The sequence below is a fragment of the Manis pentadactyla genome, chromosome 2 (genome assembly GCF_030020395.1).
Source record: "Manis pentadactyla isolate mManPen7 chromosome 2, mManPen7.hap1, whole genome shotgun sequence".
NCBI classification, from domain to species: Eukaryota; Metazoa; Chordata; class Mammalia; order Pholidota; family Manidae; genus Manis; species Manis pentadactyla.
This window is the reverse complement of record NC_080020.1, coordinates 13,283,171-13,297,338: the sequence shown is the minus strand read 5'-3', so window position 1 is coordinate 13,297,338 and position 14,168 is coordinate 13,283,171. Positions and strand designations below refer to the sequence as shown.

Below are 14,168 nucleotides of genomic sequence, written 5' to 3'. Positions count from 1 at the left end.
ATGAATGCATTGCATTCTATTTCCCCTTTTAATTCTGTTAGTATTTGTTTCACATGTGTGGGTGCTCCTGTGTTGGGAGCATAGATATTTATAATGGTTATATCCTCTTGTTGGATTGACCCCTTTATCATTATGTAATGTCCTTCTTTGTCTCTTGTGACTTTCTTTGTTTTGAAGTCTATTTTGTCTCATACAAGTACTGCAACTTCTGCTTTTTTCTCTCTGCTAGTTGCATGACATATCTTTTTCCATCCTTCACTTTTAGTCTGTGTATGTCTTTGGGTTTAAAGTGAGTCTCTTGTAGGCAGCATACAGATGGGTCTTGTTTTTTTATCCATTCAGTGACTCTATGCTTTTTGATTGATGCATTTAGTCCATTGACATTTAGGGTGATTATTGATAGGTATGTACTTACTGCCATTGCAGACTTTAGATTCGTGGTTACCAAAGGTTCAAGATTAACTTCCTTACTAAGAGTCTAACTTATCTCACTTAATATGCTATTATAAACACAATCTAAGGGTCCTTTTCTTTTTCTCCTCCTTTTTCTTCCTCCTCCATTCTTTATATATTAGGTATCATATTCTGTACTCTGCCTATCCCTTGATTGACTTTGGGGATAGTTAATTTAATTTTTCATTTGCTTAGTAATTAGCTGTTCTACTTTCTGTACTGTGGTTTTATTACCTCTGGTGACAGCTATTAAACCTCAGGAACACTTCCATCTATAGCAGTCCCTCCAAAATAGACTGTAGAGATGGTTTGTGGGAGGTAAATTCTGTCAGCTTTTGCTTATCTGGAAATTGTTTAATCCCTCCTTCAAATTTAAATTATAATCTTGCCAGATAAAGTAATCTTGGTTCCAGGCCCTTCTGCTTCATGGCATTAAATATATCATGCCACTCCCTCCTGGCCTGTAAGGTTTCTGCTGAGAAGTCTGATGTTAGCCTGATGGGCTTTCCTTTGTATGTGATCTTATTTCTCTGTCTGGCTGCTTTTACTAGTCTGTTCTTATCCTTGATCTTTCCCATTTTAATTACTATATGTCTTGGTGTCGTCTTCCTTGGGTCTCTTGTGTTGGGGGATCTGTGGATCTCCATGGCCTGAGAGACTATCTCCTTTCCCAGATTGGGGAAATTTTCAGCAATTACCTCCTCAAAGATGCTTTCTATCCCTTTCCCTCTCTTCTTCTTCTGGCACCCCTATAATGTGAATATTGTTCCATTTGGGTTGGTCACACAGGTCTCTCAATGTTCTTTCATTCTTAGAGATCCTTTTTTCTCTCTGTGCCTCAGCTTCTTTGTATTCCTCTTCTCTAGTTTCTATTTCATTTATCATCTTCTCCACTGTATCCAGTCTGCTTTTAATACCCTCCACTGTGCTCTTCAATGATTGGATCTCCGACCTGAATTCATTCCTGAGTTCTTGGATATTTTTCTGTACCTCCATGAGCATGCTGATGATTTTTATTTTGAACTCCCTTTCAGGAAGAGTCATGAGGTCCATGTCATTTAAATCTTTCTCCAGAGTTATATTAATTTTACTGTGGACCAGGTTCCTTTGGCGTTTCATATTTGTATATGGCGCCCTCTAGTGTCCAGAAGCTGTAGTCTCTGGAGCTGCTGAGCCCCTGAAGCAATGTCGGGGGTCGCAGGCGAGCGGTACTGGTGCCTGGGTTGAGGAAAGAGATGTTTCCTGCTTCCCGGCTGCTGTGCCTGTCTCCACTGCCTGAGCCAGTGGGCCGAGCACACAGGTATAAGCTTTTGTCCCAGAGCAGCTGGATATGGATCCCTGCTTTCCAAAAGCGGCTGGGATCTCAGTCTCTCCAGGTATTCTGCCTGTCTTAGCTTGCCGACCCCATAATCACACAAGTATCATGAAAGCAACATAAAATACAGGTTTGTGCTCCCAAAGCAGATCTCCGGAGCTAGGTATTCAGCAGTCCCAGGCCTCCACTCCCTCCCTGCTCCATTTCTCTTCCTCCAGCTAGTGAGCTGGGGTGGGGGAAGGGCTTGGGTCCCGCCAGGCCACAGCTTTGGTACGTTACCCTGTTCCATGAGGTCTACTCTTTTCTCTGGGTGTATGCAGTCTGGCACAGTCCTCTTTCCTGTTGCTCTCTCAGGATTTGTTGTATTAATTATATTTTCATATTATATGTGGCTTTAGGAGGAAACCTCTGTCTCACCTCTCACACTGCCATCTTTAATCCCACCTCCCTCCTCTTTCTGCTGTGTAAAGTCATATTACTGAATGTCTTTATAAAGTGAAAATTATACAGTGAGGTAAACTAGTCTGGGTGCTTGAAAGGATATGAGAACATTGCTCTTGTAGTCTTGTAGTTATTAGCTGATTCAATTCATGAAACAGTTGTGTTCTACTCTAAAAAGAAGCCCAATAACCATCATAAACACTTCTTTGAACTGCCATCACTCAGGGGTTGACAGGTATCAAACTGTACGTTTCTAACTCATCCTGAGAAATAGATCAGATCAGAACATGTAATGGTCTCTTAACATAAAGAATCTCATTTGTATGTACTCTGTTGGAAAGGTTTAAAAAACAGTTTAAAAACAATTCGAATTATAGAGAGAGCTATGGGTAATAAATAACATTTCAGAAATCAAAATTTCTGAGAACCCCTATTAGCTGCATGGAGTGGAAGAGAGGTTTTTATCGACCCCCCCGCCTACCCTAGCCCTGAATCTAGCATATGGCTGGAGCTCAATAAATAGCTTTGCATAAGTGGTGTGCTAAGTGCCACCTCAAGGAATTTCACACACTCCTTAGCAATTCACTTCAAAACAGATAAAGATGACTTCTGCCCTTGGTAAGCAGAAACTTGAGGAAAGTAACTGAAGGCAACACAATCTGCATGCGGCGCCAGGTCCTGTGGCAGCGGATGGAGAAGGAGCAGGTGCCAAGGGAAACCCCTGGGCGCCCGGCCATGTCCAGGAGAGATAAGCACTGTCAGGCAGCAGGGCACCCGCAGGAGGCCCCCGCTCTGCACTTACCTCCTGCCTTTTTTCTTCTGAACCTGAAGCCCCGCAGGGTGAGGCTGAGGGTGGCTGCTGAGGGTGGCTGCTGGCTCCACTGTCCTCACCGCCTTCGCCGCAAGTGACTTGCTCTGAATCCTGCAGGGACATAGGCCCCTGCTCCCTCCGAGCAGGACCCTCTGCCCTTTCCTCACTGTCCCCTGAACTCAGGGACTGCACGCTGAGACGGCTCCCAGTACCTGGGCTCTGGGGGCCAGGAGGCTTGGGTGTGGTGGGCCTTAGGGGAGTGGAGGGCTGCTCCAGGTCAAATGAGAACTGGCTCTCACGGTGTGCTGCACCCCAAGCTTTGCTCAACACTTCGTGGGTAATCGGGCCTGACGCAGTGCTGCTGGCGCATGGATGGGTGCTTGCCGCCGACCCAGAGCTGCTACCTTCCAGGGGCACAAGGGCTGCTTCCATGGCCGCCCAGGACGCCGGCAGCGGGTTGGCTCCAAGGCCCAGGGACCCTGCGCATCTGCCTCGCACACGATCCAGCTCGGCGCCCGAGGATGCTCGGCGCGAGTAGTCATCGTGCAGCCGGCTGTGCAGCTGCAGCCGCCTGCCCGCCTCAGGCGACCCACCACGGGCATGCTCTCCCCCCTGGGCCAGGTTGGTGGCACTGCCCAGAAGCCTCCGGACTCGGCCCAAGCCCTTGGCCTGCAGCGGGCTCCTCCAGCGCCGCGGCCTCCGTGTGGGCCCACTGAGCCTCTCCACGTCAGCCGCCGAGCTGCTGGACGTTCTGCGCGGCGCCAGCCTCACCCGTGTACCCCTGGGCTCCAGGGGGTCCGAGGCGGCCTTGTGCGGGAAGGGGCCTCTGCTTAGCAAGCTCAGGGTGTCGGTGCTCCTGCTCCTCCCAAAGGTGCTGCTGCTGCTCTCGGGCTCCATCACCAGAAGCCCACGCCCCAGGGGCCCCCGGCAGCCCAGGCACAGCTCCTGGCTGCGGCCCTGCAGGCTGAGGCGGCCTGGGCCGTAGGCACGGCGGAGGCTGCGGGAGCGGTGCGTGCTCCTCTGGAAGGCGTCATCTGCATCCTCGGGGTCTGAGCAGTCGGATGTGGCCCCCGGCCCCGGCCCATGTGTGGCGCCGTTCGGGGCGGTCCTGCCAAGGTCGGGCTCTGAGGCGTCTCCCTTGGACGCACCTGCCGCCGCTCGGTTCTGAATTCCCTGAAGGACTGAAGACTTCAATTTTTTAAAAGATCCCATTTTCCGAAAGGAGGCAAGGGCATTCCACGTGGAGGTCTGTCCCACCAGGACCCCGGAGTGGGGCCTCTCAGGGAGGGCGCCCGTCCTCTTCCTGTTCGTTGAGAAGAGGCGAAGGAGCTTGGCGGGGCTGAGCCTGGTGTCCGGCACTTGCGCCTGGGGGCCATGGCTGCTGCTGCACCCCCCATTCTGGCATGCTGGGTAGGTCACCATTTTGGGGTCTTTGGGATCCGAGACTGAACAGGAAATTGCAGGAAGTCGCCCATGCCCGTTCTGGGCTGTTGTCATGTTCTCTGGGCTGGGAACCTGTGGCCACAGGGCGGCGTGGTTCAAACCCACAGGTGCACCTGTGTCCAGTGGCCCCAGGTGCAGACCTGCATCTCCTGGGCGGCTGCCGGCCTGGCGTTTCCACCTGCTGTGCACATCAGGCTCCTCAGCTGTGTCCGCCGCCTGCAGCAGAAAACAAAGCAGGGGGTTAGCCATTTTCCCCCACAGAAGAGCCTCTGTAAGCAGAGGCTAGTTATTCTGTTTACTAATTGCTTACAAAAAAAAAAATCACATCTCCCCATGACAGGGCTGATCAAAGAAAACTATTCCAAATTAAGTTACAATTTTAGCTTGTTTTCCAATTCATTTCACATTAAAGGGAAGAATGCAAATACATTCTTTTTAAAAAATACTCATGGGGGAGGCGGAGCCAAGATGGCAGCATGAGTAGAGCAGCAGAAATCTCCTCCCAAAAACATACATATTTTTGAAAATACAACAAATAAAACTATTTCAAAAAGAGAGACCAGAAGACACAGGACAACAGCCAGACTACATCCACACCTGTGAGAACCCAGCACCTCGCGAAGAGGGTAAGATACAAGCCGCGGCCTGGCAGGACCAGAGCACCCCTCCCCCCAGCTCCCGGCAGGAGGAGAGCTGTCGGAGCCGAGAGGGAGACGGAGCCCAGGACTGCTAAACACCCAGCCCCAGCCACCTGCACTGAAGTGCAGACACACAGTGCATGGGGTGCTGGGTACTAGGGAAATGGGACAGTAAAACCTGTGAGTGGGTCCCCGCAGCCAGCGCGCCTGGGACAAAGAAAAGCAAGTACTTTTTGAAAGTCTTAAAGGGACAGGGACCCCACAACTGGACGGAGACATCCCAGGACACTTAGCCCGGCCGCTGGGAATCTCAGGGAACTCCGGGCACCCCAACCCCCTGGGCAGCAACGCAGCTCCGAGGTCCCTCACGGAGATAAACAGCCTCTGGCCCATTCCCCCTCCTGCGCGACTCTGCCATAGAGGCAGTGGCCACGCCCACAGCAACAAAGTGTGGAGCTTCCTCCACAGCGGCTGGGCAAGAATCAGACACCCCATATGCGCGCAGCTGCCCAGCACAGGCCGCTAGAGGTCGCCGTTCTCCCAGGAGAGGAAGGCCACAAACTAGCAAGAAGGGACGTTCTCCCAGCCAACACATGCATCAGCTCCCCGCAACTACCCCTATCACCATGAAAAGGCAGAAGAATTTGATACAGACCAGACTAACCCAGACAGTCTCCCCTGAAAAGGAATCTGGGGAGATAGACTTACCAATCTTCCTGAAAAAGAATTTAAAAGTAAGGTCATAACCATGCTGATGGACTTGCAAAGAAATATGCAAGAGCTAAGGAGAGAGAATACAGAAATAAAACAAGCTCTGGAAGGATTTAAAAGCAGAATGGATGAGATGTAAGAGGCCATTGATGGATTAGAAACAAGAGAACAGGAACGCATAGAAGCTGATGCAGAGAGAGATAAAAGGATCTCCAGGATTGAAACAACATTAAGAGAACTGTGTGACCAGTCCAAAAGGAACAATATCGCATTATAGGGGTACCAGAAGGAGGGAGAAAAAGGGATAGAAAGTGTATTTGAAGAAGTAATTGTTGAAAACTTCCCCAAACTGGGGGAGGAAATGGTTGCTCAGACCACAGAAATACACAGAACCCCCAACAGAAGGGACCCAAAGAGGACAACACCAAGACACAAAATAATTAAAATAGCAAAGCTCAAGGACAAGGACAGAATTTTAAAGGCAGCTAGAGAGAAGAAAAAGGTCACCTATAAAGGAAAACCCATCAGGCTATCATTAGACTTCTGAACAGAAACCTTACAGGCCAGAAGAGAATGGCATGAGATATTTAATGCAATGAAACAGAAGGACCTTGAACCAAGGATACCGTATCCAGCAAGATTATCATTTAAATATGAAGGAGGGATTAAACAATTCCCAGACAAGCAAAAGTTGAGGGAATTTGTCTCCCACAAACCATCTCTACAGGGTGTGTTAGAGGGACTGCTCTAGATGGGAGCACTCCTAAGGCTAAATAGATGTCACCAGAGAAAATAAAATCACAGCAAAGAAAGCGGACCAACCAAATACTAACTAAAGGCAAAAAATAAAATCAACTACTCACAAAACCAGTCAAAGAAAACACAAAAGAGCACAGAATAAAATGCCCAACATATAAAGAATGGAGGACGAGGAATAAGGAGAGAGAAATAAAGAATCATCAGACAGTGTTTATAATAGCTCAATAAGCGAGTTAAGTTAGACAGGAAGCTATTAAAGAAGCTAACCTTGAACCTTTGGTAACCACTAATCTAAAGCCTGTAATGGCAATAAGTACATATCTTTCAATAATCACCCTAAATGTAAATGGACTGAATGCACCAATCAAAAGACACAGAGTAATAGAATGGATAAAAAAGCAAGACCCATCTATATGCTGCTTACAAGAAACTCACCTCAAACCCAAAGACATGTACAGACTAAAAGTCAAGGGTTGGAAAAAGATATTTCATGCAAACAACAAGGAGAAAAAAGCAGGTGTTGCAGTACTAGTATCAGACAAAATAGACTTCAAAACAAAGAAAGTAACAAGAGATAAAGAAGGACATTACATAATGATAAGGGGTCAGTCCAAAAGAGGATATAACTATTATAAATATATATGCACCCAACACAGGAGCACCAGCATATGTGAAACAAATACTAACAGAATTAAAGGAGGAAATAGAATGCAATGCACTCATTTTAGGAGACTTCAACACACCACTCACAGCAAAGGATAGATCCACTGGTCAGAAAATAAGTAAGGACACAGAGGCACTGAACAACACACTAGAAGAGATGGACCTAATAGACATCTATAGAACTCTACATCCGAAAGCAACAGGATACACATTCTTCTCAAGTGCACATGGAACATTCTCCACAATAGACCACATATCGGGCCACAAAAAGAGCCTCAGTAAATTCAAAAAGATTGAAATTCTACCAACCAGCTTTTCAGACCACAAAGGTATAAAACTAGAAATAAATTGTACAAAGAAAGCAAAAAGGCTCACAAATACATAGAGGCTTAACAGCATGCTCCTAAATAATCAATGGATCAATGACAAAATTAAAATAGAAATCAAGGAATGTATGGAAACAAATAACAACAACACAAAGCCCCAACTTCTGTGGGATGCAGCAAAAGCAGTTTTGAGAGGAAAGTATATAGCAATCCAAGCATATTTAAAGAAGGAAGAACAATCCCAAATGAATAGTCTAACGTCACAATGATTGAAATTGGAAAAAGAACAAATGAGGCCTAAAGTCAGCAGAAAGAGGGACATCATAAAGATCAGAGAAGATATAAATAAAATTGAGAAGAATAAAACAATAGAAAAAATCAATGAAACCAAGAGCTGGTTCTTTCAGAAAATAAACAAAATAGATAAGCCTCTAGCCAGACTTATTAAGAGAAAAAGAGAATCAACACACATGAACAGAATCAGAAACGAGAAAGGAAACATCACGACGGATGTCACAGAAATACAAAGAATTATTAGAGAATACTATGAAAACCTGTATGCTAACAAGCTGGAAAACCTAAAAGAAATGGAAAACTTCCTAGAAAAATACAACCTTCCAAGACTGACCAAGGAAGAAACACAAAATCTAAACAAACCAACAACCAGCAAAGAAATTGAATCAGTAATTAAAAAACTACCCAAGAACAAAACACCCTGGACCAGATGGATTTATCTTGGAATTTTATCAGACATACAGAGAAGATATAATACCCATTCTTCTTAAAGTTTTCCAAAAAATAGAAGAGGAGGGAATACTCCCAAACTCATTCTATGAAGCCAACATCACCCTAATACCAAAACCAGGCAAAGACCCCACCAAAAAAGAAAATTACAGACCAATATCCCTGATGAATGTAGATGCAAAATTACTCAACAAAGTATTAGCAAACCAAATTCAAAAATACATCAAAAGGATCATACACCATGACCAAGTGGGATTCATTCCAGGGATGTAAGGATGGTACAACATTAGAAAATCCATCAACATCATCCACCACTAAATAAAAAGAACAAAACCACATGATCATCTCCATAGATGCTGAAAAAGCATTCGACAAAATTCAACATCCATTCATGATAAAAACTCTCAACAAAATGGGCATAGAGGGCAAGTACCTCAACATAATAAAGGCCATATATGATAAACCCACAGCCAACATCATACTGAACAGTGAGAAGCTGAAAGCTTTTCCTCTGGGATCGGGAACAAGACAGGGATGCCCACTCTCCCCACTGTTATTTAACATAGTACTGGAGGTCCTAGCCACAGCAATTAGACAAAACAAAGAAATACAAGGAATCCATAATGGTAAAGAAGAAGTTAAACTGTCACTATTTGCAGATGACATGTTATTATACATAAAGAACCCTAAAGAATCCACTCAAAAACTACTAGATCTAATATCGGAACTCAGCAAAGTTGCAGGATACAAAATCAACACACAGAAATCTGTGGCTTTCCTATACACTAGCAATGAACTAATAGGAAGAGAAATCAGGAAAACAATTCCATTCACAATAGCATCAATAAGAATAAAATACCTAGGAATAAACCTAACCAAGGAAGTGGAAGACCTATACCCTGAAAACTATAAGACACTCGTAAGAGAAATTAAAGAGGTCACTAACAAATGGAAACTCATCCCATGCTCCTGGCTGGGAAGAATCAATATTGTCAAAATGGCCATCCTGCCCAAAGCAATATACAGATTCGATGCAATCCTTATCAAATTACTAACAACATTCTTCAACGAACTGGAACAAACAGTTCTAAAATTCATATGGAAACACCAAATACCCCGAATAGCCAAAGCAATCCTGAGAAGGAAGAATAAAGTGGGGGGGATCTCGCACCCCAACTTCAAGCTCTACTACAAAGCCACAGTAATCAAGACAATTTGGTACTGGCACAAGAACAGAGCCACAGACCAGTGGAACAGAATAGAGACTCCAAACATTAACCCAAACATATATGGTCAATTAATATTCAATAAAGGAGCCATGGACATACAATGGGGAAATGACACTCTCTTCAACAGATGGTGCTGGCAAAACTGGACAGCTACATGTAAGAGAATGAAACTGGATCACTGTCTAACCCCATACAGAAAAGTAAATTTGAAATGGATCAAAGACTTGAATGTAAGTCATGAAACCATAAAACTCTTAGAAAAAAACATAGGCAAAAATCTCTTGGGCATAAAATGAGTGACTTCTTCATGAACGTATCTCCCCAGGCAAGGAAAACAAAAGCAAAAATGAACAAGTGGGACTATATCAAGCTGAAAAGCTTCTGTACAGCAAAGGACACCATCAATAGAACAAAAAGGTATCCTACAGTATGGCAGAATATATTCATGAATGACAGATCCAATAAAGGGTTGACATTCAAAATATATAAAGAGCTCACACACCTCAACAAACAAAAAGCAAATAATCCAATTAAAAAATGGGCAGAGGAGCTGAACAGTTTTCCAAAGAAGAAACTCAGATGGCCAACAGACACATGAAAAGATGCTCCACACAGCTAGTTATCAGAGAAATACAAATTAAAACCACAATGAGATATCACCTCACACCAGTAAGGATGGCTACCATCCAAAAGACAAACAACAACAAATGTTGGCGATGTTGTGGAGATAGGGGAACCCTCCTACACTGTTGGTGGGAATGTAAATTAGTTCAACCATTGTGGAAAGCAGTATGGAGGTTCCTCAAAATGCTCAAAATAGAAATACCATTTGACCCAGGAATTCCACTTCTAGGAATTTACCCTAAGAATGCAGCACTCCAGTTTGAAAAAGACAGATGCACCCCTATGTTTATTGCTGCACTATTTACAATAGCCAAGATATGGAAGCAACCTAAATGTCCATCAGTAGATGAATGGATAAAGAAGATGTGGTACATATATACAATGGAATATTACTCAGCTATAAGAAAAAAACAGATCCTCCCATTTGCAACAACATGGATGGAGCTAGAGGGTAGGTATTATGCTCAGTGAAATAAGCCAGGCGGAGAAAGACAAGTACCAAATGATTTCACTCATATGTGGAGCATGAGAACAAAGAAAAACTGAAGGAACAAAACAGCAGCGGAATCACAGAACCCACGAATGCACTAACAGTTACCAAAGGGAAAGGGACTGGGGAGGATGGGTGGGAAGGGAGGGATAAGGGCGGGGAAAAAGAAGGGGGGCATTACGATTAGCATGTGTAATGTGGGGGGCACAGGGAGGGCTGTGCAACACAGAAGACGAGTAGGGATTCTGCAGCATCCTACTGCGCTGATGGACAGTGACTGTAATGGGGTTTGTGGGGGGAATTTGGTGAAGGGGGGAGCCTAGTAAACATAATGTTCTTCATGTAATTGTAGATTAATGATACCAAAATAAACAAAAAAAATACTCATGGGTTGTACATTCAATATGACAGTAAACTCTTGAATCCATTGAAACTTTAGGCTAAACTTTTGGGAAAACCCCTGGAATACAAAAGCCAAGACATCATTCAAGACTCTGTCTTCTGTTTCTCTGAAACAGAAATTTTAATTATCAAAAAAAAAAAAAAAACTATTTCAAAATGTGTCACAGTGAAATGCCAGCTACACTAAATTAACACAGCTCACACCAAGTGCTTAGTGTGCGAGGACTAGTTAGTGCATGACAGTGCAAGGGGCTGTCATGCAGACTAAGATGTCCTCGGCTGCTTCTCATCTACGAAATAGCCCAAAACTCTACTGAGACAGCTGCCAAGTGCTACAGGGACACATGAGCCAGAGGGAGCCGGCTGAGGTCACAGGGTGCTGGGCTTTCTGAAGGAGATGGCATTAGTGAGCGGCCTCTACCAACAGGTTCTAACTGGCCGGGGAAAAGAGAGAGATGAGGGTAATTCTGAAACACCAGAAATGCAGATAGAAAACCTCAAACCAATAGTGCACCTTCCTCCGTCCCCAGGCCCTGAAGCCCGCCCCCTACCTGTGTCCCTGCTCTCTCCCCCAAGGGAAAATGCTGCTGTCCTTTGCTGATCAAGCCAAGGCCTGCTTAGCCTTCCAGGGTCAGCAGAAATGCCACAGCCCCCTGTTCTCAATAAGTGATTAATGATGGAAGGAAGGATTATGACAATAACTGTAAAAGGCTGCCATGTATTAAATGCTTCCTATATGCCAGGTCTCTGTATGAAGTGCCTTAAAAAGCAGTGAGCAGCACTCATACAAACCTACACGGTCAACAGACTGATTTTCATTCTAGAGATAATCAAATGCATGCTTGAGCAGGTGAGGTAACTCATTTCGGGGTTCTGCAGCTGCCCCCTAAACTGATGCTCTTTTCTACTGCTTCAGACCAACAGAGAGGCAGAGCCGGGATGTGAACCCCAGGCATCTGACTCCAAGCTCAGTGCCTCATGACATGACCCTGACTAAGTCAAATCCCAGAAGTCCTTACAATGCCAGTCAAGGCCACTGTTCCAAAGAGAATATATAAAAGCAGAAGAGAAGGAGACAGTGGTATGAAGACCTTGAGGTTAGGTCCCAGTTTAGCTAATCCTTCACAAATGCAGAAGAAAAGCCGACCATGCAGAGAGGTCTCATCTGATTCCACTCTCCAAATTCTCTGATGGCTTCATTTTTATTTGCCCCTACATCATGCCCACTGAGGAAGGATTCCCAGAAAGGGTTGATCCCATATGGGACGAGGAAGGCTACATAGACGTGGACCCTGGAGCCTTTCTGATGTCCGGGCACCTCATTCCATTAGCCAGAAGACTGATAAAGCCATGCCCTTTACTGTTTAATGTTCTAATAGGGAAATTAGGGAACCCGAGAGCTGTGGTTGCAGCTGAATGAGCCATATAAGCAGACTTGTCCTAGCACTAAGGCTGGCTGTGACGTTTATAACAAGTTGCAAAATGAATCCAACATTCAGAATCACCTGTCCACCTTCACCTGCTCTGGGAGGGACAGGATGGTGGTGGTTCCAGCTTCTCCCCATCTTCAACTGAAGCAGATTGTTCATGCAAACTGCCAAGTCCACTCACAGGCAATGAATGACTGCACATTACACAATAATAATCGTCTTGTTATGACTTGCACTGGATACAGAAGAGCAGACGTGATTCCTACATTGTAATCTGACTGGACAGACAATTTACTGACACCACAACTAGAGGGCACTATGACCTTTTGTAACCAAGGATGAAACCACGGTCAGCTGAGCCTCAGGGCTGAGGGGTGCAGGTAAGTGCTTGACCAGGCCTAGGTTCTAAACTCAGTATTGTCACATGAATCTTGAATAGTCATTTCAGTAATGTGTGCTTCAGTGCCACCTATCAAATTAAGTGGTGTCAGCCTGTGTATATACGCATCAACCAACAGAAACAATCATGAATCTCTGTTGGGTACAAGGATCTGTACCGGCCCTAGAATAAATCCAACACAGTGACAGTAATGGCCCATGCTAGATGGGAAACTGGCATGAGCAAAGGGAAGAGTCAGGAACGCAAGAATGATTGGGAGGCAGTAAATTAGGTTGACCCACTGTCCCAGGTGGTACGGGGGTGAGGTATTTTCTGGGATGTGGGATGCTCAGGGCTGACTCCTGTAAAATTCCTGGCAGACTGGGATGACTGGGTCACCCTACATTAAGTAGAGCAATATAGTTGGACAGACAGCTCGATACAATGAGGCAGCAGAAATTAAGGTGAAAACAGGTTCAGAAAAGCCTGCATCCCTTAGTCTAACACTTTTGAGACTGCCTGCAGGTGTCACCATCTTTGGGAATCCCTTCCCCATCCCCCTAAAATGAATTAGACCCCTTACTCTGTGGGTACAGTCATCTTACCAAATTGCTTAGCCAAAACATATTGTAATGATAGGTTATATGGCTGCCTTCAGAACAAGACTGAACTATGAGAGTAAGAACTGTGTATTTTGCACACTTAGATTACTTATCTTGATATAACATTTATCAATATCTGTACCAGGGTAACAATTCATCATTATATATCCCCATATTTTTCCAAAGTGAAGATGTTTAAATTTTTACACTAAAAAGTCTATTTACTTAAAACATAAATTTAAGTTTTAGGATCTAGATCTAGTAAAATATGTGCAGATCTGAGTTTCTAAATGGAGCAATATGCTTTTAAAAAGACCAGTGACTTACTAATTCGTTCACACAGCTGAACAACATGATTGTTGTGTGCTGTTTGGAATGAAACTAAAAATTGCGGAAAAAGCTTTTCCTGGAATTTCCAAGTAACATACCAAGTTGCATTATTTAGAACTAATACTTTGACCTCTATTAACTAACAAGGGTTGTGATTCAATCAGTGGTTTTGTAGCCAGTCTTGTAAATTGTGGGAGCTCTGCCAGAGATATTTATGAACAGAACTACAAGAAAGAACTTTAGATGGGAATATTGTGAAATCCATTGTCTACAAGCTGGATTCTGGGGTGTATGAACTTTAGAACATTTCTTTGCATTCATAACGAGAACTCTGTGCAAACAAGTATGACCAGTAATTTTTAAATAAGAACTTGTACT

At 44.5% G+C, this 14,168-nt stretch overlaps 1 protein-coding gene across 2 annotated transcripts in view; it reads right to left on the bottom strand.

Annotated features, from left to right (window-relative positions):
- Positions 1–14,168, bottom strand: part of SPATA13 (spermatogenesis associated 13) — a 167,252-nt gene that overhangs the window by 86,063 nt on the left and 67,021 nt on the right. The window contains exon 2 of one of the 2 annotated variants that reach the window (XM_057490204.1): positions 3,012–4,679. In XM_057490204.1, coding sequence (XP_057346187.1) covers positions 3,012–4,517 — 1,506 coding nt within the window. In that variant the 5' untranslated portion in view covers positions 4,518–4,679. Of the gene's footprint in view, positions 1–3,011; positions 4,680–14,168 lie in introns of those variants that run through there. The other variant, XM_057490206.1, reaches the window with a different exon arrangement.